Genomic DNA, 25,287 nt, shown 5'->3' on the forward strand with positions numbered 1-25,287 from the left:
CTACCGCTCTCTGCAGTGAATGTTATGGTACGTGGGTATGATTAAGGCGGTCACTTGAAGCGCAGGAACCCGGGGAAGGCCAGAGGTCCTTAGGACGAGTCACTATTCCAGAACAGAGGATGAGAGCGAAATCCTTTTCAGGGAGAGATACAGGTCCGTCGTCACCTTGGTGATTCAAGGGGGAGGCTAGAGTGTTGTGGTAGAGGCTAGAGAGACGTGTCAGTGATATTATTGGGCTGGCGACTCTTGCTCCAATGTCGTGATACGGCAAGGAAGTGTTGTTAATTGCCGACTACCAGATGGCGTTGACCCAGTCGGCAAGGTGGTGCTGTTTGTAGCGTAGTGTACGTGGCCAGTAGTCTAATTTCTCTTTGTGTTTATGTAATTTCTCTTTGTTAGGAATCTTGTTTCACACTGCGTGGGTTGGGGCGTGTTGCGTCTCTGTAACAAAGCGTGTTCGGCATTCGGGTCTTCGTTGTTGAGCGGCAGGAATTGGACAATGATTACATACACCAAGATCGTCTTAGTGATGTGAAAGTGTAAATCGATGTAGGATTTTTAATGCTAGACGCGATTGTATTTTTTAAAACTAAATTTCCACTGGGTAGGAGGTACAGCCCAAGTCAGGAGGCCTACAACCACAAAATCATTGCCATATGACAAAGCTGTTATTTAATTTTTTTACGGAGTTGTGGTCAACTCGTTTTTCCAGTCGATGTCGCCATAGTTAAAGTCCCCCATGATAAGGAGGTGGCTAGGGTTGAGCATCGCCGCATTTTCTATTAAGGCTCTTAAGTTCCTTTGATTTAGTGGGCCACAGTTTGGGGATCTGTAGATACACCCGACAATAAGTAAGTCCCCTCCCTTAAGTTAAATTTTACACCACTGGACTCTTCAAAAACATCCTCTCCCTGTACCCTCGCCTGGCTGGCTCTAAGATCTTGCCTAGCATAGATAACTACACCCCTCTTGCAAGTTTCTTGAGAAAGGTTCGTAAATGAGTCATATCCAGCAACATTAAAATCATCACCGTTTTTTTACTTTTACGAAAATATACAAGAACAAGACCAAGAAGAAGAATGGCAATTGAAAAGCAAAAGGAATAAAGGGAAGAAGTCCAAAGAAAACGACTCGGGGGGAGACAGCCTCGGCCTAAATAGCCTAACGGCGAAGTGACCAGTAATCCCCCAAAACTACTACTGCTACGGGTATTAGCCCACCCGACCACAGGTCACTGACCCACATCAGGGCCTAGGGGGGGCGAAAATATAATAATAATAATAATAATAATAATAATAATAATAATAATAATAATAATAATAATAATGATAATATTTAATAATAATTAATAAAAATATAGAAAAAATATTACCAAAAAATAAAAATACTACTAATAATAACCATAAATAAATACACAAACGAAAAAATAAATCGTGAGTGAGAAACAATATACATTATGTATGTTGTGTTGTCAAAGTAAGAGAAACAATTGAAACCCTGCAATTGTGTGTAAATGAGGCAGAAAGTCAGATCAGCAACCTGGGACTTGGTCACATATGACAGCAGTCTACCAATACAAGTAGACAACACATTGTGCTACCAATATCTTCCCATGTGGTAGTGTGGGGTACGAGATGCTGGTTCACACTCAGGATGGGATGGAGAAAGGAAACTCACAATGTGCTCTCTGTATACATATTGAATCGGATGTACAATGCAGCTTGATGCTGGGAAGTGGCAGCATGGTTACAAGCGTGATGTAGAGAGAGCTGGCTGGTGAGGATGCTCAGAGGAGGACCAGCTTGTGGGTCGCCATGCTCGCCGGCGGAAACGAGGGCCGCCAGGCAGGAGCGGAGGAGGAGGAGGAGGTGTTACTTGAAGACTGGCTGTAGGTCGAAAGAGAGGTAGGTCACCACGAGGTCAGGTCTTATATAGCGGGGGTAAGCGTGGCTTAATAGTTGACCTCCGTCATGTAAGGCGGCGCTGGTTGACCTACACCACGAGGCATACACTGGGGAATTCGTGGGGTCGGCTACTCAGCGACAAACAGCGTTTGTAGGGGAGGAATCCACTACAGTAGTACCTTGTAGTGGACGTCTCCCCTACAACTGCCTACAACTGCGTAGCGGCGTCACCAAGCTGCTACCATCCTCCCTAGCAACCAACCAGATGTTACCGTATCTTAGCAACGGAACTAGTCACCGGCGACTTCTCGGGTTTTCCCTACATGACTCATAGCGGCTGCTGCTGGGTATATAAGCTCTGTCTCTCCATTGAGATTGATTCTGACCATTCTTCTTGAACAAGCAACACCTCCTCCTCCGCCGCTGCCTGGCGGCCTTCGCTTCTCCTCGCCTGCCTGGCGGTCCTCGCTCCCGCCAGCGAGCATGGCGACCCACCAGCTGTCCTTCTCTGAGCTTCCTCACCAACCAACTCTCATTCTGCCCATCTTCCTGAACAAGCAACACCTCCTCCAGCAAGCTCCACGCTGGCCCCTCACCACACGGCACCTCCAGCACCAGACTGTCTATCATATAACTTATATATATAAGAAAACCACATTAGAGTTTCCTTCCATCCTGAGTGCTAGACAACATTAATATCTCGATACCCCTACAACCTCCCTGTTTGTTGAGTACAGTACTCAAGTAAATATATTTAATTACTTTACAACGCTAACACCACACACACACTACGACTACGACTTTGCTGTCACTCAGAATCGAGTATGACGATCAACCAGCTATGATACAATGATACGAGTTATTAAGGATGTCACCTTCGTTGGTGAGCTCTGAGGTGACTCGAGAGGCTGATACAGGACCAGCAGGGTCGTTCACAGATATTGCACGTGTGGGGGGCGACGTCTACTAAGGCAGAGGCGGCGACAGCGTCTTTCCGGTGTTGGTGCTTGTCTGCCTCGGTTTGCAGTCGGGCTAACTCGAAAGTATTGACACCTACTAGTGTGGTACTTCTCCAATCGTCACGTTGTGGAGTAATCGTCTGCCAGGTGAGGGGGGTCGATTTGGCACGTTTTCAGGTTTGTCTTAAGAATATCCTTATACCTTTTCAGTTGCCCGCCAGTGTTACATTTACTATTCGTAAAGTAGCTGCTTTGGCAGCCTACTGTTGTCCATGCAGATAACATGGCCAGTCCAACATAATGGTAGCCTCGATGCTCCTACAGTTGGTGTCAGTGAGAGTACTGGCATTTGTTCTCTTGCCTTTCCAGCGCACTCGGAGGATGGAACGTAGACTATGTTGGTGAAAGTTTTCAAGTCTCTTGAGGTACCTCCTGTATGTCACCCATGTCTCACTGCCATACAGCAGGGTGGGGAGGACCACTGCTCGATATACGTGTAACTTGTACATAATTTTTGTTCCCTACAGCTGAAGACGGAGTCTGCCAAAGGCTTCAGAAGCATATCTGATCAAATATTGAATTTCTTCACCGATGTCCGTGGTGGTGGACAGGTGGGAGCCGAAATACTGAAAGTGGGGAACATTAGAGAGGGTAGTACCGTTAAGCTGGATGGATGGATGGTGGTGGGCGTGTGGCTGAACCAGAGGCAGGCTGAAAGAGAGTCTTACATACATTCACCTCAAGGCCGAAGTGTGCATACGCATCTGTGTAGGTGTTCAGGATCTCCTGTAGGTCGCGTTCAGTGTGAGCGACAAGGGTGAGGCCGTCTGCATACTAAAGTTCAGTAATGGAAGCTGCCGACACCTTTGTTCCTGCCTAGAGTAGTCTTATATTGAAAAGACACTTCATCCGGTACTGGATGTCCACCCTACCGGCTAAATTGGCACTGACACGAGTAAGGAAGACAGCCGAGAAAATTGATTTTTTTTTTAGGGGATTAGCCCACCCGGGCAAGGGTCACTGACCCACATAGGGGCCTGGGGGGGGGGCGAAAATGTTTTAATAATAATAATAAAAATAATAATAATTATAATTCATATTAAAAAAAATTATGATGAAAAATACAAAATTAAAAATAAACTAATAAAATAATAACAATAATAATAATAACAACACTAATAATAATAATAATAATAATAATAATCATAATAATAATAAAGAACCATAAAGAAATGCAAAAATTAAAAATATCAATAGTGAGAAACAATATATGTAAGAGAAGCAATTGAGACCCCTACAATTTTTGTGATGCCATATAGCAGCAGGGTTTACCATTAGACAGTACATTATACTTCCAATATCTTCCCAGACAGTAGTGTAAGGGGGGGAGGGGTTACGACTCAAGCTCCACCCTTGTAAGAGCGGGGGCACACTACTTCTGCTGAACCACCGAGGCCACCCTTACCCTACTTCTCTGTCTTAGTTCCTTCAATAGTTCTGTCTACATATTTCAGTTCAAGGTTACTACATAACCTCAGTTGTTTGGTAGCATGGCGAGGGCCGGCACATGGGTACTGTAATTCTGGTATCAGGGACACTGGACAGAATAAACGTAGATACTGGGATGAAATGAATACCCCTAATACTCTAAGAAAGGGTTTATTAACAAAATCAAAGTAGGGGAAGAGATATCATTAACATACAACTCCTCGGCTTTACTCGGATACTGTACTCTTACTTCTCACAACCTTACTGGTGTTACATTACATTACATACAGTTACCAGGAACAACCCTTGGCTTCTCTTACTGCCAATCTCACACATTACTGGTGCATGTCATCACATACATGACAAACTTACATATGATACTTCACTAGACTGTTGTTAGTACATATGAGGATGCACTCACAACACAACACGTTAATACTGAAACCAACAAATTATATGGGTTCACTACCCAACATGGGATAATTATATTCCAGAATTATCCCCAAACATATACAACAGACACTGTGGACCATATAACTTCCAGGCGTGTCCCAGGGTAGGACACTGGTGTCTCACAACTGATGACCGTTGTTATGGTCGGGTGTAGTCGGACACGTGTTGACAGTCTGGGGTCCTTGATGTTGTGATTGAAGACTGGAAGAGAGATCCGTTTCTCATCCATCTTGTGTGAGTGCATCACTCGACGTGTCACCAAATGTAGCGTAGTGTATGTGGTGCAGTTAGTCAACTTTCTTTTTCTTTAGGACCACATACACACGTAACTTAAGGGAGATGTCGCACTCAGGACGAAGGTGTGGAAGGAAACCCAGAAGAGAGTAACTCCCCTTCTATTGTATGTACAATGCAGTAGGATGCCGAGGAGTTGCTGTGTTGCAGAGGAGCTTCTGGAGTGGAGGTCTTGTCGGCTTGAGAGCGTGGAGTAGAATGACCTTCCTGATCATGATGTCTTTAGCTAAGATTGGGAAGAAGGAAGGGGTAGGAATCAGGGGGGGAAAATAGAAGTACAATAGATGTAGAGTTTAAATGAATCTGGGTTCAATCAGATCGTTGCAGAGTTTTTTTCTTGTTGTTTTTTCATTTTGTTTATCATTGGGTCGTCAGACCTTTGTTTTTTGTTTTCGTTTTATCTGCTTTAACCTTTAAGTTTGCATGGGTTTTGTTGCAGTTTCTACCTTTCTGTGACTACAATAATTACACATGGTTTTAATGTTAGTAATATAGAAGAAACCACTAGTAAAGATAGTGCTGTCTATAGAAAAGTTGTGTCGAGGTGATTGGAGAATCTTACCAGGTTCTCTTGGAGCTGGTGGATTTTTTTTTTTTTTTTTTAAGAATCTTGTATTAGTAACACGGGAGTAGATTCGTGCAAAGTGGTTAGAGAAAAATTATTTATAAAGTGGTTAGAGAGTCCTGCCAGGTTCTCTTCTGGAGCTGATAGGGGCCTCCCATCTTTAATAAAGAAGGAAAAGTTGGTGGAGAGTCCTGCCAGGTTGGAAAGCCCTTTCTACCCAGTAAGGCAGGGGGTATTTATACAATCCTGCCTACTCAGGAATTGGGAAGCAATTTTTTCAAAATTTTTGGATAATCATCAGTAACATCCAGCTCCATGATGCAAGACCACAGTTTGCTTTCTTGAAAAGACGGCTATTGACTTGATTACAAAATCTGTACCTCATTTGCAGGGTTTATTAAAAACTATTTTCCGGTTTTTATTTATATTTGTCAACAAAGTTCTTTGAAAATATATTTACAATGTCAAAATCAATAAATTTCTTAAATAAAATAACATAAGGATGACCTACACTTAATGTAGAGGTACAGATGAAACACTGTGTCTAGTACAGGTCAACATAACAATATTTACTACGATGACTGGGTCACTACCAATTTCTTAACTTCAACTATCACAAACCTTGTTATACACTTGAAATACAGGTATAGCAAACCCAGGAGAGTTAGAACTGGATGTCAGTTGCTAAACTAGGGTAAGTTCATACCCTTCCAAATATACAGTTACTATTCAAGACACAAACCACATCCTTAGTAAAAAGACACAGTGAATCAAAATGAATTCCTATACAGTACATCCAATTTAAGGAGGAACATCCGTGTATGAGTTTACATATTTGCAACAAAGCTTTCACCTTTCTTAATACTAGCTTTTAATTCTCCAATTGCATTCTCTACCAGCTTGGTTTCATATGCTGTAAGTTTGCCAAGGCCAAGATTCTTCTCCATGCCATTGGGACCAAGAACAATAGGTGTGGAGAAATAGGTTGCTTCTGTCGTATTAGATCTAGGAAAAGGGAAAAAAAATAAGCAGTGTTAAAAGTGAATTAAACAATTTTATCCAATTTCAAAAGGCAACTATAAAAAATTATTTGTATACATGCAATACTGTTATGCAATATGACACTGATCTATACATTACCTGATATAGGCACACTCCACTACACCAGCCTCTCCATTCATGGCACGAATCATAGAGAAGGCAAAGCGAGCACCAGCATAGGCCATGGACAAAGTTGCTGAGCCTGCTCCAGCTTTGGCCTTTACCACCTCAGTGCCTGCATCCTGTGAGGGAATATGAATTTCAGCATCTTATTTGTCTTAATGTTTATGTTATCTGCTTCCACTTTGCACAAGCAACTAAGTTTTCCTTAACATGCTTCCCATGTAAATTGCATTCACAATACTGTACTTAATTAAAATACTGTATAACAACCACTAATACCTATTTTATGTTTTAAGGAAACACAGAGTCAGAGAGACAACTTTATTCCTGACATTTTGCCTCGAAGGAATGAACACAAGGTCGTGGTGGCTGTTATAATATTACACTATTCCCTTAAAGCTCGTAGGGGTTAGGTAAAATGGACCCCGAGAAAGAGCAAAATTCATGAGTTTTTTGTGCCAGTTCCCTTAAGTGTGCAAATTACAGTACATATAGTATAAATAGTTATATGTACAGGTATAACATTATGTACACATATCCCTTAAACTACAGTACGAGGGTTTAAACAACAAGGCCCTTGCCCCTCCACGGATTGCACTATGGGTTGAATAGAGTGCAAAGGAGGTTGTGTACTGCGTCTGACAACTTCCACTACTGTATTGGCTGCGAGGGTCTCTACGGCCTTTACCGCTCCCCTCCCTGCCTTGGGGAATGAGGGGGGAAGGGAGGGAGAGGGTAATGCACAGTGCCATTGTTACATGTAATGAAATTATAAAAGTTGTGTAAAAATCATTCCAATACTCTAATGTGGCTTAAAAATAAAGAAAATATAATATATGCAGGAGATTCCCTTTAATGCACTCCCCCAAGAGCTGATGTTTATCTTGCCTCCAGGCAGTCACACAAGACTCTCACTGGATGAATGTTGTCTTAATTCCCATGTTAATGTGTCAGGAACACACCTCAACATCACACACACACACACACACACACCCTCAAACATTTATTATTATATATTCTTACATGATCAGTCTCTTATGGTGTACGTTTTATCATCGATATAAAATATTAAATACTATTATAGAAAAAAATAGTAATTTGCTTAAAAATTAAATGACAAGCCAAATACTGTGATCAGGTAAAAATAAGTATTTGACAGTATATGAAGGGTATTGATATTCGTAAGCTCAAATTATTACTGTATCTCTTAATTAACTTTTTTGAAGTTAAACAATTGATTTATTAACACCAAGCCTGTATATAAATGATGTGGGTGTCGTCATTTTGAGGGAGGGAGGGTTGGGACGGAAGGCTCCTCAGTTATCAGATGGTTGAGGGAGGGAGGGTTAGGACGGAGAGGCTCCTCAGTTAACAGATGGTTGAGGGAGGGAGGTTGGGACGGAAGGCTCCTCAGTTATCAGATGGTTGAGGGAGGGAGGGTTGGGACTGAGCTCCTCAGTTATCAGATGGTTGAGGAGGGGAGGTTGGGACGGAAGAGCTCCTCAGTTAACAGATGGTTGAGGGAGGGAGGGTTGGGAAGGAAGGCTCCTCAGTTATCAGATGGTTGAGGGAGAGGGAGGTTGGGACGGAAGACTCCTCAGTTATCAGATGGTTGAGGGAGAGGAGGTTGGGACGGAAGGCTCCTCAGTTATCAGATGGTTGAGGGAGGAGGGTTGGGACGGAAGGCTCCTCAGTTATCAGATGGTTGAGGAGGGAGGGGGGACAGGCTCCTCAGTTATCAGATGGTTGAGGAGGGAGGGTTGGGACGGAAGGCTCCTCAGTTATCAGATGGCTCAAGACCACAGCCACCACCACACACACACTCGTGTTCTTTATTTTTTCTTATTTTATAGTTTTATATTACATTATATTTATTTATAAGCCACATTAAAGTATTGTAATGATTTTTCTACAAAAGTTTATAGTATTACTGCTCCAGAAATGTGGAAGTAGTGAAAAATTTGGCAACAGTGCATCAGCTGTGGCCTTGATGGATGGTAAAGCATGTAACCATTGTTACAAGTAATAAAACTGTAAAGTTGTGAAAAATCATTTCAATACTCTAATGACTTAAAAATAGAAAATACATTATAAAACTATAAATTAATTAATATGAAGTGCAAGGGTGTGTATTCTGTATGGGAGGTAATCATCAACGTGGAAGCAGTGAGAAGTTTGTCAAAAGCATATCTGGCGCTGGCTGGTGAGGCTTATTTCAGTTTAAACCGCCTCTGCAGTATGAATATCTGAACACTCACCACTCATCCTGGATCTTCTTGCTATGATGACAATGATTAGTACAGATCCCATATAATGAGTGATATGATGATGGGCATAAGACAATATATTAAATATGAAATAACAAACAAACGAATATGAACTAACAAATACTCTACTGTATACCCATACTCTTGATCAATGTCTCCGCCTCATGACCCGCTTGCTGTGTGTATGGTGAATGATGTTTATGATGATGATTATGAAGCTGATGACAATTAAGTTGATGGTGCTTGGGATGATGTTCACTGCCCTCTCATCTTGGAAATTCATACAAGTAGGGGACACTTTTCTTTCTCTAAATAGTGGTGTCAATTTAGAAAATTCGTTAAAGTGAATTTTTGTAACACGAACGTTTGCATCTGAAGGATACCTGTACACCATCTTCTTTCCTCTTATGCTGTAGTAACAATAGTCTCATCACCACCCTCTTCGTTCCTCCTTCAACCTCTACCATTCTTCCTTGACTCTCTTAACATACTGCCCCTCACATCTAGAAAGTGTCTTCATAAAGAAGTACTTTCTACATGATTTATTGATTTATTGGAAAAACACATGTAATATACACCATGTTTTTACAATTTTCTTCAAAGTGGTTCTTTACTCAGTGCCTTCCAATCTTCATAATACCGGTACACTAATTCACTTCTTTTTCACACTTTCATCACCCCAATCTTAAACAACTAACAGCTTGTCACATTCCACCCTCATAAACCTTTACATTTGCTTACCTTATAAAACACAAAAGTGAGGATGATGGTTATTGAGAAAGATTAGATGTACTGATGCAAATATTGATGAAAAAGAGATACAAATACTGTATGGATAAAAATTAAAATACGAGGGATTGATCCTCCATTCATGTTCCATAGCCAACTGGTACTGTATAAACAAACAAGTCTACACATTTAACCCCAGGACCCGACACCATTGACTGGAACTTATTAAAAAAAAACAGGGGACTTTGCATCATTCCTTCAATTAAAAAAGTCTGGGAGGAGAAAGTGAACACTAGAGGCCAAGAATCTTTGTTGTTTTATTAACGTGTGCACCTCTTAAACCTCTTGAGACTCCACCATAAAGCACCGTTTCATAGATTAATTCTTCAATTCCAGCGATCAGGAGGAAGCACCAAGAAGCCCACAATAAATTTGAGAAAAATTACCGAGTTGAAATTACTGTACTGTACTCTCTCTTCAGGTGGGATAGTTGATGTGACCTCAACCAACATTTAAATTGAGAATTCCCCGAAACACCCCGTCATGAATAACAGAATATCCTCTCACAAGATTTACACTAGACATGCACACCCTGATTAAAACTACAGAATGATGGGTTCAATTATTCCCCATGGAGTTTTAAGACTTCATATATAATGCACAAACCTGGATTCTTTCAGTGAGTGCCTTGAGTTGATCTTCAGGGAACTCAACTGAGGGAGTCGCTTGCGAGATGAGGGGAATGATGGTGATGCCTGCATGACCACCAATAACCGGCACATTTACTGTAGTGGGGTCCAAGCCCTAAGATGATGGGTAGTATATTAATCTTTATTCTACATATAAAGAATCATTTAGGTATTTTTTATGACATTTACTAAAAACTCGGTCTACTGCAACAATATCAATAAAATATCTATATTATTGCCAACCATCACTAATACACACATCACCAAATCTGGCAAAATGGGAAACAGAAATACCTTAAGCTCGCCAACAAAGGTGTTTGCACGAACAATGTCCAGAGTGGTAACTCCAAATATGCGGCTTGTATCAGCACCAGCTTTCTTGTATACTTCTGCAGCAATTGGTACTGTGCTGTTAACCTAGAAAATAAACACAAGATATATGTAAAAGAGAAATACAGTATACAAGACAAATTAATCAAATATTTTTCTATCAGTGTGTATTAAAAGTCAAAATAATGAAATAGAATTGTTGGGGATTATGGGAAGCATAATGATAGGGAAGAAGGTTTTCAATTTTAGACCAAGATTTCATGGGTTGATATTCCAGCAGGTAAGATGACTGGCTTATGGTAAAACCCAGAGAAAGAAAGGAATATGTTGAACTAAAATGAACATACTGTATAGCATTCCGTACTTAAGAGTCTGTCTAAAGGACAAGTATTGTTCGGTAATATGAACACACCAAGTTTTGTTCAAATCCATTTACATTTATTTTAGTTATTGCACTCAGTGTAAACAAACACAGAACGTTTCCAGCAAGGAATAAAACTAAAAAATTGTATTTTCTTTTTAACAGCAAAATACATAAAAAAATAAATAATAATTAGACCAGAGAACTTACAGGATTGGAGATGATACAAATCATTGCCTTGGGGCAGTTCTCAGCACAGGCTTTTGCCAGGTTGGCAACAATGGAAGCATTAGTGTTGAACAAATCATCACGGGTCATGCCTGGCTTGCGAGGAACTCCAGCAGGGATCACGACCACTTCGCATCCTTTCAGAGAGTCCTGCAAAGTAATAAATGGGTCTTCTAAAAAAAAATAGGATTTTAAATGGTACTTTACACAGTACTGTATAAGAAAATCCCACAATTTATATTGATTAAAGAAGAGTATCTTTTACCTACACTTAATTAAAAGGTATGAAAAATAAATAGATGTGAAGATTTTGGAAAGAGGAAATTATAAGTACTACAGTAGAACCTAGATACACCAGAATTCTTTTCTTTTTTAGGACTCTTGAGGCGACCCTCTATTCACCAGAAATATTTATAAAATTCCAGAAAATCCATCATCATTCTAAATGGTTTGTGTGTTTATAGGTGTGGTTGAACATCTGTGCATGGGTGTCGTGTGACACATGTCCGAGTTCTGGCTTCATATGCATCATATCAGAGTGCCGCACCTCACTATCTACACTCGTTTAAGTTAACATTTCATGTAAAGTACGTTTTGTCTGCAACGGGGATACTCGAGGGCTTTTAGAAATGGGTATAATTTAGTAGAGTACTGTACATATTTAAGAATTGAATTTTTGAGTTTCCGTGAACAGCTAGTTTATTGTGCATCCCATACTCATCTTGTGAGCGGTAGCACAAAAAAGGATTACAGAGTAGAAACAACAAAGGGTGTTTATAAGCCCCCGATAGTCAAGATATTATGGCATTAAATGTTAAGAGAATTCCTGGTACAGTGTTTGCTTAGGTTAGTACATAGAATTGTGATTAGGTACTAGATGAGAATTATGGATATAGCCTTGGTATAACGGCTATCTTAAGAAACGGATAAAATTACTGTATATAGAATACTGTACTGTACCTACTTTAAGAAATACAGAAGGTAAAAAAAAAAAAAAACTGAAAATAAAAAAACTTTGTTCACTGAATACTGTACAATAGTGGTCTCATCAGATCTACTGTAGGCCTAATGAAGGCTGAGATATTGCATATGTAAACAGGCTGGAGGGAGGGCGGGCCCCCTTTGCCAGGTTATTTATCGATTCATTATTATATTCTCATAGTATTAGCCTCTTACGGTGTAGAAGTCATCATAATTAATGTAACACCTTTAATAATAGAAAAACACACAATACAGCTCCTCCCCGACTTACGACGGGGTTAGGGACCCAAATCCAGGTAGTAAGTCGAAAATGCTTAAATAATACATAGAAAATCTAAAATGGGTCTCTCTTTTCTTCTCAGCACCAAAAAACTTGCAATTTTAAGCTTGGCAACCATTTTAAAGTGAATTACAAACGAAAATTTTGCCAGTACATTGCGCAATCACTGACGTTGGGACTCGAAAATATGTAATTTGAGAAAATTTTGGTACGATTGAGGCAGGTCGTAAGTGTGGGTGGTCGTAAGTCAAGTAGGTTGTAAGTCGGGGAGGAACTGTATTTTGTAAGGACTTGAAAATAAAAGGATAAGCTGTATCGGAAGGTATTCGCTCAGGATACATTCCGACAGCTTTCAGCAAATCAGTTGACAAGGTCAGTATAATATAACATACTGTACAAGTAATATTTGATATGGAATTACTTTCCTAATATTATTATTTACTACTTTGGAGTAATACTATACATTATTTGATGACTTGATTTGGCTAATTGTGCACTTAAGACAACTGATTAATGAATAAATCAGGGAATATGCAGATACACTACAAAATTATTTATTAAATGCTGAAGCCATGTTGTAGTAAGCACGAGAGATGGAGAGCACTGTTAACATGGTGAGGGAGAGAGAGCGATCACCTGTTCACACTTTGAAAGCAAGTATTGTAGTTCAATATAGCACAATGATTCTTCTGTGGTTGTGTGAGATTCTTTTTTGGAAAGGATTATTTTATGATAATGTTATATTTACCTGTCACCAAATGAACCTTAATAATACGTTTAGGAATTATGGTGAAATAGCATAAAGACACGTGAAAGTAGTCCTGAGGGAGGGAGCCACCCACCACCTGGTGCCTGCTGCTCCTCGATACACTCATCTCTGTGGTTACCAGTATTATACTGTATATAACACTTTACAGTATGAAATACTTGTATCAAGTGCCATTCAAAAATTATGTAGTGCAGAGGGGGGTGGGGGGGAATGAAGCCAGGTGTTACAGTAAAAAATAAAATAAAGGCTAAATAATACAGATGTAATCTTTGAAAGTCTTTAATACTAAAAGTGTACTAAGAATTACAGTACAAAGGAAATATATGTACCGAGGTCTTTCTATACCTTGTCAAATCCATGCATACAGAGTATTCTATTTTTTTCAAATAAAGGTGAAAGCAAGTTATACAACTTTAATAATAAAAGCAAATATATTTTATGCAGTACAGTCTCTCCTCGACTTACAACAACCCGGACATACGACGGCCATGGTCGTATAAAACATTTTTCACATTACGTATTTTCGAGTCCCGACGTTAGTGATCGCGCTGTGTACGGACAAAAATTTTGTTTGTAATTCCCTTAAAATGGCTGGCAAGCGTAAGAGTGAGAGTCCTTGTGGTGCTGAGAAGAAAAAGAGACACCCATTTTAGAATTTCTATATTATTTTTGCCTTACGACCAATTCGACTTACGACCTGGTCTTCGGGACAGAACCCCGTCGTAAGTCAAGGAGAGACTGTATATTCCTGATATCTGTATAATGTTTGCATGTCAAAAAAACAATATATTTCTGAAAACTCATTTCTCAGTCTAAATATTTAGGTGTCCAGGGGTGGTTCAAGTGTTGTCCCAGATCTAACAGTCTTCCTGCCACACTGGTTCTCTACTTTGTATAGTCATGTTTGGTGTACCTTTGTTAGCCTTGATCTCAGTTGGCATTTCAAGTCACTCAGTATCCAATTCTTCCTCTCCATGTGCAGCTCATACTCTTCTTTTTCCAGGTACTTGACAACACACATGAATTCCCTTTGTCTCTTCGCAGCTAATCTTTGAGGTCACAGCCTTTCTGTTGGAGCACTCACAACAGAATGGCTACTGCGACTTGAGCAGTGTTTCTTAATATATGAAGTCATGGATTTGACTGAGGAAAAGTATTTGCCACATGTTCCACAGATGTGCTTCTGTAGCTCATTCTTCAGACTAGGACATGCCAAATCATATGGTAGGCCTTTTGGAAAGTTTTTAACTGCCCGAGCTGGTAGCTCAGATTTGTCCATTGCTAGATTGACAGAGTGGTGGATAGTTGACACTCAAATCATCAAGACAACATAATAAGCCATCTGCTGTCTGTACAAGGGGAAGTGGTGATGGCAAGAATCTGTTGGTAATAACTGAAAAGTAAGAACTTCTTGGTGCATCACAGCAAGCTGTATCTTGGCATTTGATGACATGTAGAAGATGCCGACTCTCTTGCACATGTTTTGCGTACCAGGAAGGACTCTTTTCAAGGATATTTGATTCACTTCCTTCCTGTGGATCAACATATTCAGCAACTGTTGGGTAGCCATCAATAACCATAGATGACCAAATGTCTGCGAGAATTTTCCCTGCATGGGCAAAATTGTGCTCTTCCAATTCTTCATCCACAGTTTCTTCAATAGAATTTAGATGGCTTCCAAAATGATCCTGAGGTAAGATGACTCCAGCTAGATCATGGCTAAGTGGGGCCATACATCATTCAACTCTGTCAAATGCCCTTCGACCTGGTGCATTTGTTGATTTAAAGAAAATATTCTTTATTTACAGCAATTAAACTTAAAATTTTAGTGTTGAAATTGTTTTTGAATCCAACATGGGTCCCAAGAAATCCAGAAAAGTGATTTCAATCCAGGTGAAACAAGAAATAATTAAGAAACATGAAGAAGACATAAGAACAAATGTGCTTAGCAAAGAATATGGAAGGTTGACATCAACTGTGTCGACAATCCTTTCACAGAAAGACAAATTCAAGGAAGTGAAAGCGAGAGACAAATCTACCAGAGTGTTTAAAGGTAGATCCCTAATACCAGAAACAGAGAGGTTACTTCTCATTTGGATTAGGGGAAAAAAATTGAAAGGCGATTCAGTTTCGACCGAATTTATTTGTGAAAGAGCCAGGGAGATGTTAGAGGCTGACATTGGTGAGGAGGAAAAGGAAAGTGATGGCCTTATGTCTACTTCAGATTTGAAAGATGTTGTTCACTACTGGGAGAAGTTCAGGAAACTGGCTTCAAGGCACCCTAATGTGGAAAAATCAGAACTAGCTTTGTGTAATGTGGAGGACACAGTGGTCTCCTTCAAACATCAGTTAATGATGAGGAGAGATGCCCCACAAACAAAAATTGAGTTTTTTCACTAAAAGGCAGCGGGAAGAAGATGCTAGCCCTCAGCCTTCCACTTCAAGCAGGAGAGGGGATGTTCCTGCTGGAGAATCTGTCAGTCCAGAGGTTCCTGACATTTTCATGGAAGGTGACTCACCTTCCAAGAAGCAGTAAAATACTTCTCCACCCCCACTTCCTTCTCTTTTCCCTTCTCCTCCTCCTCCACCTCCCACTTCAAATTCACATCATCATCATCCAGGAGCCTTCTACATACACACCTCAAAGTAAGTGTACTTTACTACCTTTTTTGTTGACTTTATGCAATTTTTGGTGAGCAGGAACCAATCACCCAAAAACCCATTGAAACTATGCTTTCAGTTGACGAGCAACCTTCTGGAACGAATTTTGTTCGTTAACCGAGGGACCACTGTAGTATATTTATCATCACTTAATAAATATTAGTGTAGTGTACAGTAGTATTATGTATCTGCATATACTCTGGTTTATTCATTAATCATTTATCTAAGTGTACAAGTAGCCAAACTGAGTCATCATATAACACTCAAAGATAGTAAATAACGTTGTTAGGAAGGTATCCTCATATCACATACTATACAATGTGTTATAGTGACCCCTGTTGTGAGCTGGTCTGCTGAAAGCTCTCATGAATACATCTTGAGTAAATGCAGCATTGTATTTTTTCTCTATTACTGAAGATGTTATATTAATCATGATGAACAATAAACCACAAGAGAATATAATATTGAATCAATAAATAAATAAACCTGGTGAATGTGGCAACACCTGATCAGGCCCAACCTGCCCAAGTGTCTTAGTTCTCACTAGGCCTATAGCAAATCTGATTAGACCACTGTACAGTATTCAGTAAGTTTGGTCCATTTCATAAGGTTTATTTTGTGAATCTTCCATTTTTTTTTTACCATTTCTAGTGACCAATGCATCGCAGAGTGCGAAGAAAGCTTATTCCAATATATTGAAGTATGATTTATCCAGGTTTTACTACAGCATATACTTGTATTTTTTTTTATTTGCTTATGTTGAAGAGCAATCAGTTATGAAGCCAAATATATATGGGTTATGATATTTTTTTCTCCTTTTTTGGGGGCGGCAGCGGGGGGAGTGATAAAGCAAAATATATATCAACGGTGCACTGTCTCGCCTGCCCTGGGGGCCTCAGAGATGTGATCTTGGAACTGGAAATTTTAAAACTTATCTCGTGCACAAGAAGGTTAAGTGCCAAATAATTTATTTAATTGGGAATTAATGGTAAATAAGTTATAACGTATACACTGAGTTACTGTCCAACAAAAATCTTATCAATATGCCTCATTGGTGTCAAAAATAAAGGTTAAAGAAGGAAAAATAAATATTATCCAACACTTTTCTTCTGTTTCACAGTTTCGTAGACTGAGTTGAGTACTTGATTGTACAGAAGTATAGTGTCATTAACAGTATCATTTGCTTACCCTAGCATTTTTTTTTTCACAACATGTAACTGGATACAAGTCTAAACCAAACAACAATTAATACTCACAGCAAGCTGGTCTGGGCCAACATAGCCAGTAACCTTGGCAGGAGACTCAATGTGAGACAGATCAGCTGCAACTCCTGGGGTGTGGACAATATCATACAGTGAAAGTTCTGTCACAAGAGAAGAGTTCTTCAACAAGAGTGAGAGTGGCTGTCCAATGCCTCCACTCGCACCCATCACTCCGACCTTCTTGTTGGCCTGTAAACATATAAAGCTCCCTTAGTGTGATCTTTATAATACACAATGATTATGAAATTGTGTTCAGAGAAAAAAATAAATGTAATATTCTTAAGAACTATTTTAATAACCAACTACTTCACAAAAATGTTTCTTACCTGAAGATCTATAACCAGGTGGAATACAGCAATTGCAATTTTCTTAAACTATGGCTATTCATTCAGATCCATATATGATTCCCCAGAATAAGCATACAAATAAAAATCTCGTCAAGTTGTCTCTCTCAATGACCGAGAAATTGTGCTCATCTTATTTTCTCTTGCTCGGGGTTAGGTTAGATTCCTCGGGTGAAGGAGAACATGAATCCATGACAAACTAAGAAAAATCACCCAAATAAAATTTTATCCGAACACTGAAAACACCGCCACCATCACATACTAAATACGAAAAACATGAAGGAAAGCCTTTTATAGTTTCAGGATTTTTACATGTTGGAAAAGGTTAGGTAAGGTTTTCAAAGGTTTGGTGTTTTTTGTTATTTAGTTTTATATTTTTAGTATTTTACCCCACATTTTCCCTCTACTTCAAAGCCATGTCTACTTTGAACTAATAATGTTGGTAATTGGTGGGATGGGGGAGGGGGCATATCAGTTAAAATACTCAAGAAATATTAATATGCAACAGTAACATAATAGAGGTAAATCACGTTTAATTTGCTTTGTTTTTTGGAGGGTGGGGGGGGCTCTTTCTCTCTACACTATAAGAATTGCTGGCAACTATTGTACAGTACTAGTATATATTACCTGTAACGCAAACAATTCCAAGACACCAGTAAAATTATTGTTTCGGTCATCCACCTATTTGAAATGACGGTCAGAATCATTCAAAACACATCAATAATTTCAATCTAACCTAACCTTGCGAGTTGACCAAAATGATATACCTTTTCTTCTGTGAAATTTCCCTCACAAATGACATTGATCAACTCGAGAGCCATACTAGTTGAAAATGCAAATTTCCCAGTGTCTGAGAATTGTTTCAACCACTGATTCCAACAGTTAAATTCGTAAGATTTTCCGGATGACCAAAACTAAAACTTTACCCATATTCTAATAAGTTCTGTACATTGTCGTTTCAATTTCCTTACTTATTATCATCCAAACATCTGAAAATTTGGTGCAGTTCCATAAAATCCTTCTGATGCTAACCGTCTCCCCCTCCATTACGGTACCCCTTGAATTGTGGGAGTACAATACAGTACACTATAGGCAGTGGATATTTTGCCACGACCAACTAAGTTCCTAGTAACACTATTTTACCATGAGTGCGCTCTGATTAGCTAATCGTCCATTACCGGCGAACAACGCAAAAACGATTGCTGTGTATCTATAAACACAGTTAACCAGAAGAGTTTTTCGATTTTGGTCATTTTAACCACAGATGTTCTTATCATTATAAAAGAGGTGACATTTACTAAAACCTAATGTATTATTATAGTTTTGGTCAAGAGACTATTCTTCTATAGCATATCTTCCACTTGTGATTACTTCCAGAGAAAATTGCAAGAAATTTTTGGAATATCATATTTTTTCTATGTACTTGTTGATCTCACTGTCTCAGAGCTCCTGTGTGTTTGTTAGTATATTGCATTAGGTACGCATGTGCTAGAGTCTGGCACATGAGCAGTTGTTCTTTAGAAGAATCTTACACGTTAATTGGTGGGTTTGATTTTGGATCAACCAATCACAGCTCGGTATAAGACCCCTGCCGTGACCCCCATGAATTTGAATTTATTTCCAAGATATCTGTGATGTTGATTACTTCCAAGCCATCGCAAGATTTCATGTAGAATATTATGGTAAGGACGGTAAGGTGTTAAAATTTCTCCATGAACAGTGTTGTGCCAACTGAGGTTACTTGCATGAAGTGTAACCAGCCCTGTAGCTATAAAGCTGACCAACACCTTTGGTCCAGTGCAACCTATGGATGACGAGGACGACCCCGATGACCCCAACTCAGTCTTCCGAGTCTAATTAAGGCAGGCACACAGGTGGATAGGTTAGGTTTAGGATTATTCCGACTTTTCGTTTCTATTGCAAATTACTACGTTTTTTGTGATCTTCCCCCACCCCTGGTTCCCAATGGGGGTCCTCCATTATCGTTGGATAAGGGGACATTAAAAAAAATAGTGGTTAACGGTAGAAATGAAGGCTCAGAATCATAAAAAAAAAAAAAATTCATTTTCTAACAACTTTGGAAAAATACGATGATTTTCCTGGGGGGGGGAGGGCAAATTTCTCTGAAAATAATCATAAGCGAAGAAATGCCATAGAAAAAAACCAATGGATATTTTGCCGTGACCAGTACGTTCCCACTAACACTATTTTACTGTGAGTGCGTTCTGACTGACCAATCATCCATTACCCTGCGAGCAATGCAAGAACTATATTTGACAGTGACTCTGGCGTCATCTGGCATTTATTCTGCCATGAGTCGATCGTTGTTAGCTGTGAACATACATAACCATATTTCTGTTGTGCATGGAAACTTGTTATAAAAGAGGTGACATTTACTAGACCCTAATAAAACATGACCTAACCAACCAAAGTTACCTACCTAACATTACCGAACTTCCTAGCTGGGAGGTAGACCATCAGTCATATTAAACAGAAAGTACTTAGCCAATCAAAGCACACTTACGGTAAAATAGCGAGAGCAAGAACTAAGCCAGGTTACGGCAAAATATCCACTACATACAGTATAACATATGGGTAAAATTGTAGTTTTAGCCAATATGCCCAGTAGTTTAGAAATTAGTTAGCCTGTGTGAATTTATGATCGTAGGATAAAGTACTTCAAAAATTTCTTATAAAATATTTAAAATCATAATAGAAAGTTGTCGTTTCTTTTAAAATACTGTACTTAATACATCAAAACAATAAGTAACATCAAGAAATTCAACAAACTCCTTATGGTGGTAGCCACTGTCTACACCTTTACCTAGAGGGTGCCACTGTCTACACCTTTACCTAGAGGGTGCCACTGTCTACACCTTTACCTAGAGGGTGCCACTGTCTACACCAGTGGTTCTCAACCTTGTTTGCCCCATGCACCCCTTTCACCATATGTCAGAATGTCATTCCCCCCTCCTTTCCAAGATTGTCTGCCTCAAAAAGTGCATTCCAAATACTAATATGCATATAATACTGAAAAACCTTTATTTTTTCCATATTAGTACATATACATTTACAATTTTACATGGATTATTTTTATAGTGGAGTTTTACAAATTAAATGCCAATTGAAAATGTTGATGGATTTATAGAACTTGAATAAAAGTAAAATAGTTTTTTTATATTTATAATGAATTACTTAACAGACCAAACTGAAGCATAATGCAATAAACAAAAAGTTCAATAGAATACCAGGATATTGTAAATTTGTAATTAATTTTATTCAGATGAAGATTACAATCAATGAGAAACCTGTGATTGTTTTTTCTTCGCCAATTCTGGGATACGCGGAGGAGTGCTTGAAAGGGCACAACGCAGGTCACTTTCTACCTCTAATCTACTACGTTGCTTCGTTTTAATTTGCAACAGAGTTGAAAAGCCTGACTCACAAAGATATGTCGACACAAACGGAAGCAATGCACGGATAGCTCTTTCTGCCACTTTTGGGTAGGAATAGCACATCAAGGGCCAAAATTCTGTGATTGATTTCTCATTGAACATATCTCTTGCTCCCGAATCAGTTTCCCCAAGCCTGAATTCCCCTGATTTAAAACCACTGGTCACCTTTACCTGGGGTGCCACTGTCTACACCTATACATGCAGAATTTATCCTCCACCCCACCCAAAAAAAAATAAAAAGGATGTAAAAACTTTAAAATTCATTTCTGACGTTATTATTCTTTGCTCCCTGGTTGAAATGGGGTTGGAAATATTCCAAATAAGGAGACCTAAAAATTGGGGGTGGTTAAAACAGTCGGCAGTGTATTGGCCCAAACTGCAAGAATACCAACATATATGCAGAGTTGTGCTTGGAGGGTGTACATCACCTGTGACAGATCAGCTGTACCCTTCATGAACCACCAAGGTCAACCCTCACCACCCGGCTCCCTCATCTTCCATGACTACTGTAGCCATTAAACAAAACACTGTTCACTGCATTACTTTAATAACATATCAGAATTTAAGAAATAGGAAAGTCAGTTCATGAATGGTAAGTGTAAATCTTTTTAGTAAAATCGATAGGAAGTGGGCCATCAGCCAAGTCACCATTATTGATTACAACACACACAATACACTACTATTGTCTTACCACATTGGTTGTTGAGAAGTTCTTGGTAAATTGACCAAGAACACAGATGGTCTGAGGCTTTGCAACTCGGGAAAACATTTTGAAAGTGTTTTATACAGCTGCACACCTTCCACTAGGACGGTGCAGAGGACAGACACTGGGCCGGCTGGTGCCTCAAGCGCTGGTGCCAATTTCCTTTTTAAACCATAATGAAATAAATTAAAAATATATACATAATGGTTCCATGTTATGCAGTTAAGAAAATTAATTCATCTAATTAAAATACAGATTACTATATGAGCTTAAAACAAATAATTATATTATATATCATACTATTTAATCTGGGGCATTAAACATCGCTTTAAAGATAGCGTGTCAAAAATACATGTTACTGTACTTGAATGATTGACTAGTAATCACAAATGGAGCTTCATATCACTTATTTATGTAGACACACTGGTTATTGAGACCAAAGATGTTTTGCCTGTCTTGTTTGTGTAATGATGTTCTTCTCTGTATACTTTTATCCTCTTCACCACTGATCGGCTCGTTATCTGCTTGGGCGATCGGTCACGTCTCTGTTACACACTGTTGGCAAGTACTGGGCATAAACTGGTCACGTCTCTGTCACGCACTGTTGGCAAGTACTGGGCATGTACTGGCTCCTGAATGTACCTGAACCTGCTCCAGTGCTGGTCAAGTCTGGTCTTGACCATTTGTAAGGGTCTCATTTTTTACTACTTCATTTTTATTCTATTTATTCTTCTTTTCTATACTTTATTCCTTCCGTCATATATATTGTATTTTCTGAATTTTATGTCCTTACTTTCTCTCAGTTATATCCTGCTTGGGTTATATCCTGTACCACGGATCAGTCTGGGAAAACCATGTCATTCTTAGTTTAACACTACTTACCACGGTAGCCTGCCACCACCCAGACTTGTAACAGTCCTCCTGTTTGTGCCCAATCTTCTTACAATACCAGCAGGTCCCTTTAAATCTTTCCGTCTCTTGCACTTGACCCTTTCATGCTTTAAACCAATATTACCTTGATGTCTTTCCCTTGACGTCCTTAATATGTACACATGCACACACACTGACACACACATACAATATCACACAGTAAACTCTAATTGATCAATGATATATAGCAAAGTGAAACACAAGCTCAAGGTGATCTGTTTTTGTACGTGTGCATACGGCACACGGGTGATGGTGACGCCCACTCATTTTTTTTCTTTTATACTCTTCACCACTGATTGCCTCGTTATCCGCTTGGGCGATCGGTCACGTCTCTGTCACGCACTGTTGGCAAGTACTGGGCATGCACCGGTCACGTCTCTGTTACACACTGTTGGCAAGTACTGGGCATGCACCGGTCACGTCTCTGTCACACACTGTTGGCAAGTACTGGGCATGTACCGGCTCCTGAATGTACCTGAACCTGCTCCAGTATTGGTCAAGGCTGGTCTTGAAAGAGCTCACACTCGGTGTCGTCACAACACTCTCTGGTAGATTGTTCCAAGAGTTCACAACTCTCACACCGAAAAAGTTTGTCCGCACAGTTTTCTGGACCTGCGGCTTTTTCAATCTTAAGCTGTGACCCCTTGTGGGGCGAGCGTCCGCCAGCTCCAAGTAAGGACACTCGACTGAGTAATAGTAATAATAATAATAATAATAATAATAATAATAATAATAATAATAATAATAATAATAAACGGTTTATTAATAGAGTTGCAGCCGGTGGCTGAAAATATACAGATGCTTTTACACCTCAATTAGGTCTTTCCTTGCTCGTCGGTAGTATAAGCTAGGCAAGTTCAGGGGCTCCAATCTCTCAGGGTAGCTGAGGTGCCGAAGTGCAGGCACCAATCTTGTGGCCCTCCTTTGAACATTTTCAACCAATTGACAGTCCCTAGCATATCTCGGGGACCAGACGGGGTGGCAGTACTCCAGATGGGGAAGCACTTCACTCTTGAAGATCGTTACGAGGGACGGACCGTCTAGATATCTGAACGAACTTCTTATAAGACCCAATAATTTATTTGCCTGATTTACCTTCTTCTCGCAATGGCCCGAGAACTTCACCTCATTGTCAACATACACACCTAGGTCCTTCTCACATTTAGTCTCAAATAATGCAGTTTCTTCATCCCGTTGGGACATATGATACGCCTCCTTACCGTTGGTATGCCCCAGGTGCATCCTCTTACACTTCGTGACATTGAATCTCAGCAGCCATTTCTTCGACCATTCCTGGAGCCCACAGAGGTCCTTCTGCAGCTCTTCACAGTCCGCTTGGTTCTTGATTTCCCGAAATAACTTGGCGTCATCGGCAATACACTGCCCTGTGGTACCCCGCTTGTGACAGGTACGGATGATGATTTCGTGTCATTAATCACCACACACTGCTTGCGGTCATGTAGAAAGTCTTCTATCCACGCTAGGACATTTCCCCGAATTCCGTACCCATTCCAGTTTGATTTTCAGCCTTTCGTGGGGTTCACTGTCGAAAGCCTTGGCAAAATCTAGGTAAATATTGTCGATATTACCACCCCGTTCCAGAATATGGGTCCAAATATCCAATACCTTGAGCAATTGTGTTAAGCAGGAGCGCCCCGGCATAAAACTTGCCTAGTTTATAGTACAGACGGGCAAGGGGTGACCTAATTGAGGTGTAAGGCATCTCAAGGGGCACTACTCAGTCGAATGTACATACCTGGAGCTGGCGGACGTCCGCCCCACAAGGGGTCACAGCTCAAGATTGAAGAAGCCGCAAGTCCAGAAAACTGTGAGGGTAACTATTTCGGTGTGAGAGTTGTGAACTCTTAGAACAATCTACCAGAAAGTGTTGTGACGGCACCGAGTGTGAGCTCTTTCAAGACCAGCCTTGACCAATACTGGAGCAGGTTCAAGTACATTCAGGAGCCGGTGCATGCACAGTACTTGCCAACAGTGTGTGACAGAGACGTGACCGATCGCCCAAGCGGCTAACGAGCCGATCAGTGGTGAGGATAAAAAACCAAAGAGGATAAAAGTAAGTAAAAAAAGAAAAGCAGAGACGTGACCGATCGCCCAAGCGGCTAACGAGCCGATCAGTGGTGAAGAGGATAAGTAAAGCAAAAGAGAGGTGCCATTCCTTCAGGGCGAAAGTTAGACATTTAACAAATAAAATTTGAGGACGATTTTGGGTGACTGAACAAACGCGCCGATCAGTGGCGAAGAGGATAAAAGTAAAAGTATACTATACGTCTAGGACGTATCTTTTATAATTCTTAACCTGGCACATGACAACTTGTTCATGAGTAGTGAAGCTAACACTGCCCTTCAATTTGTTCCTCTCATTGCATAGATTTTTAAATATATTTTTTTAACTTCATACTTATTTACATTTCATAATCAAGTAAAAAAATATATTATATTAAATTCGAAGC

General features: G+C 39.8%; 1 protein-coding gene across 1 annotated transcript; it reads right to left on the bottom strand.

Moving 5' to 3' along the window:
- Positions 1–6,070: 6,070 nt before the first annotated feature.
- Positions 6,071–22,038, bottom strand: LOC121862434 (malate dehydrogenase, mitochondrial-like). Its single transcript, XM_042360733.1, has 7 exons — positions 21,875–22,038; positions 17,379–17,573; positions 11,414–11,581; positions 10,807–10,929; positions 10,490–10,627; positions 6,804–6,946; positions 6,071–6,668 (listed from the first exon to the last, which is right to left on the bottom strand). Exons 1-7 carry the CDS (start codon positions 21,950–21,952, stop codon positions 6,491–6,493), a joined length of 1,023 nt encoding a protein of 340 aa, XP_042216667.1. The 5' UTR covers positions 21,953–22,038; the 3' UTR covers positions 6,071–6,490.
- Between the last annotated feature and the right edge of the window lie 3,249 nt (positions 22,039–25,287).

The sequence above is a fragment of the Homarus americanus genome, unplaced genomic scaffold (genome assembly GCF_018991925.1).
Source record: "Homarus americanus isolate GMGI-L3 unplaced genomic scaffold, GMGI_Hamer_2.0 scaffold31037, whole genome shotgun sequence".
Classification (NCBI taxonomy): domain Eukaryota; kingdom Metazoa; phylum Arthropoda; class Malacostraca; order Decapoda; family Nephropidae; genus Homarus; species Homarus americanus.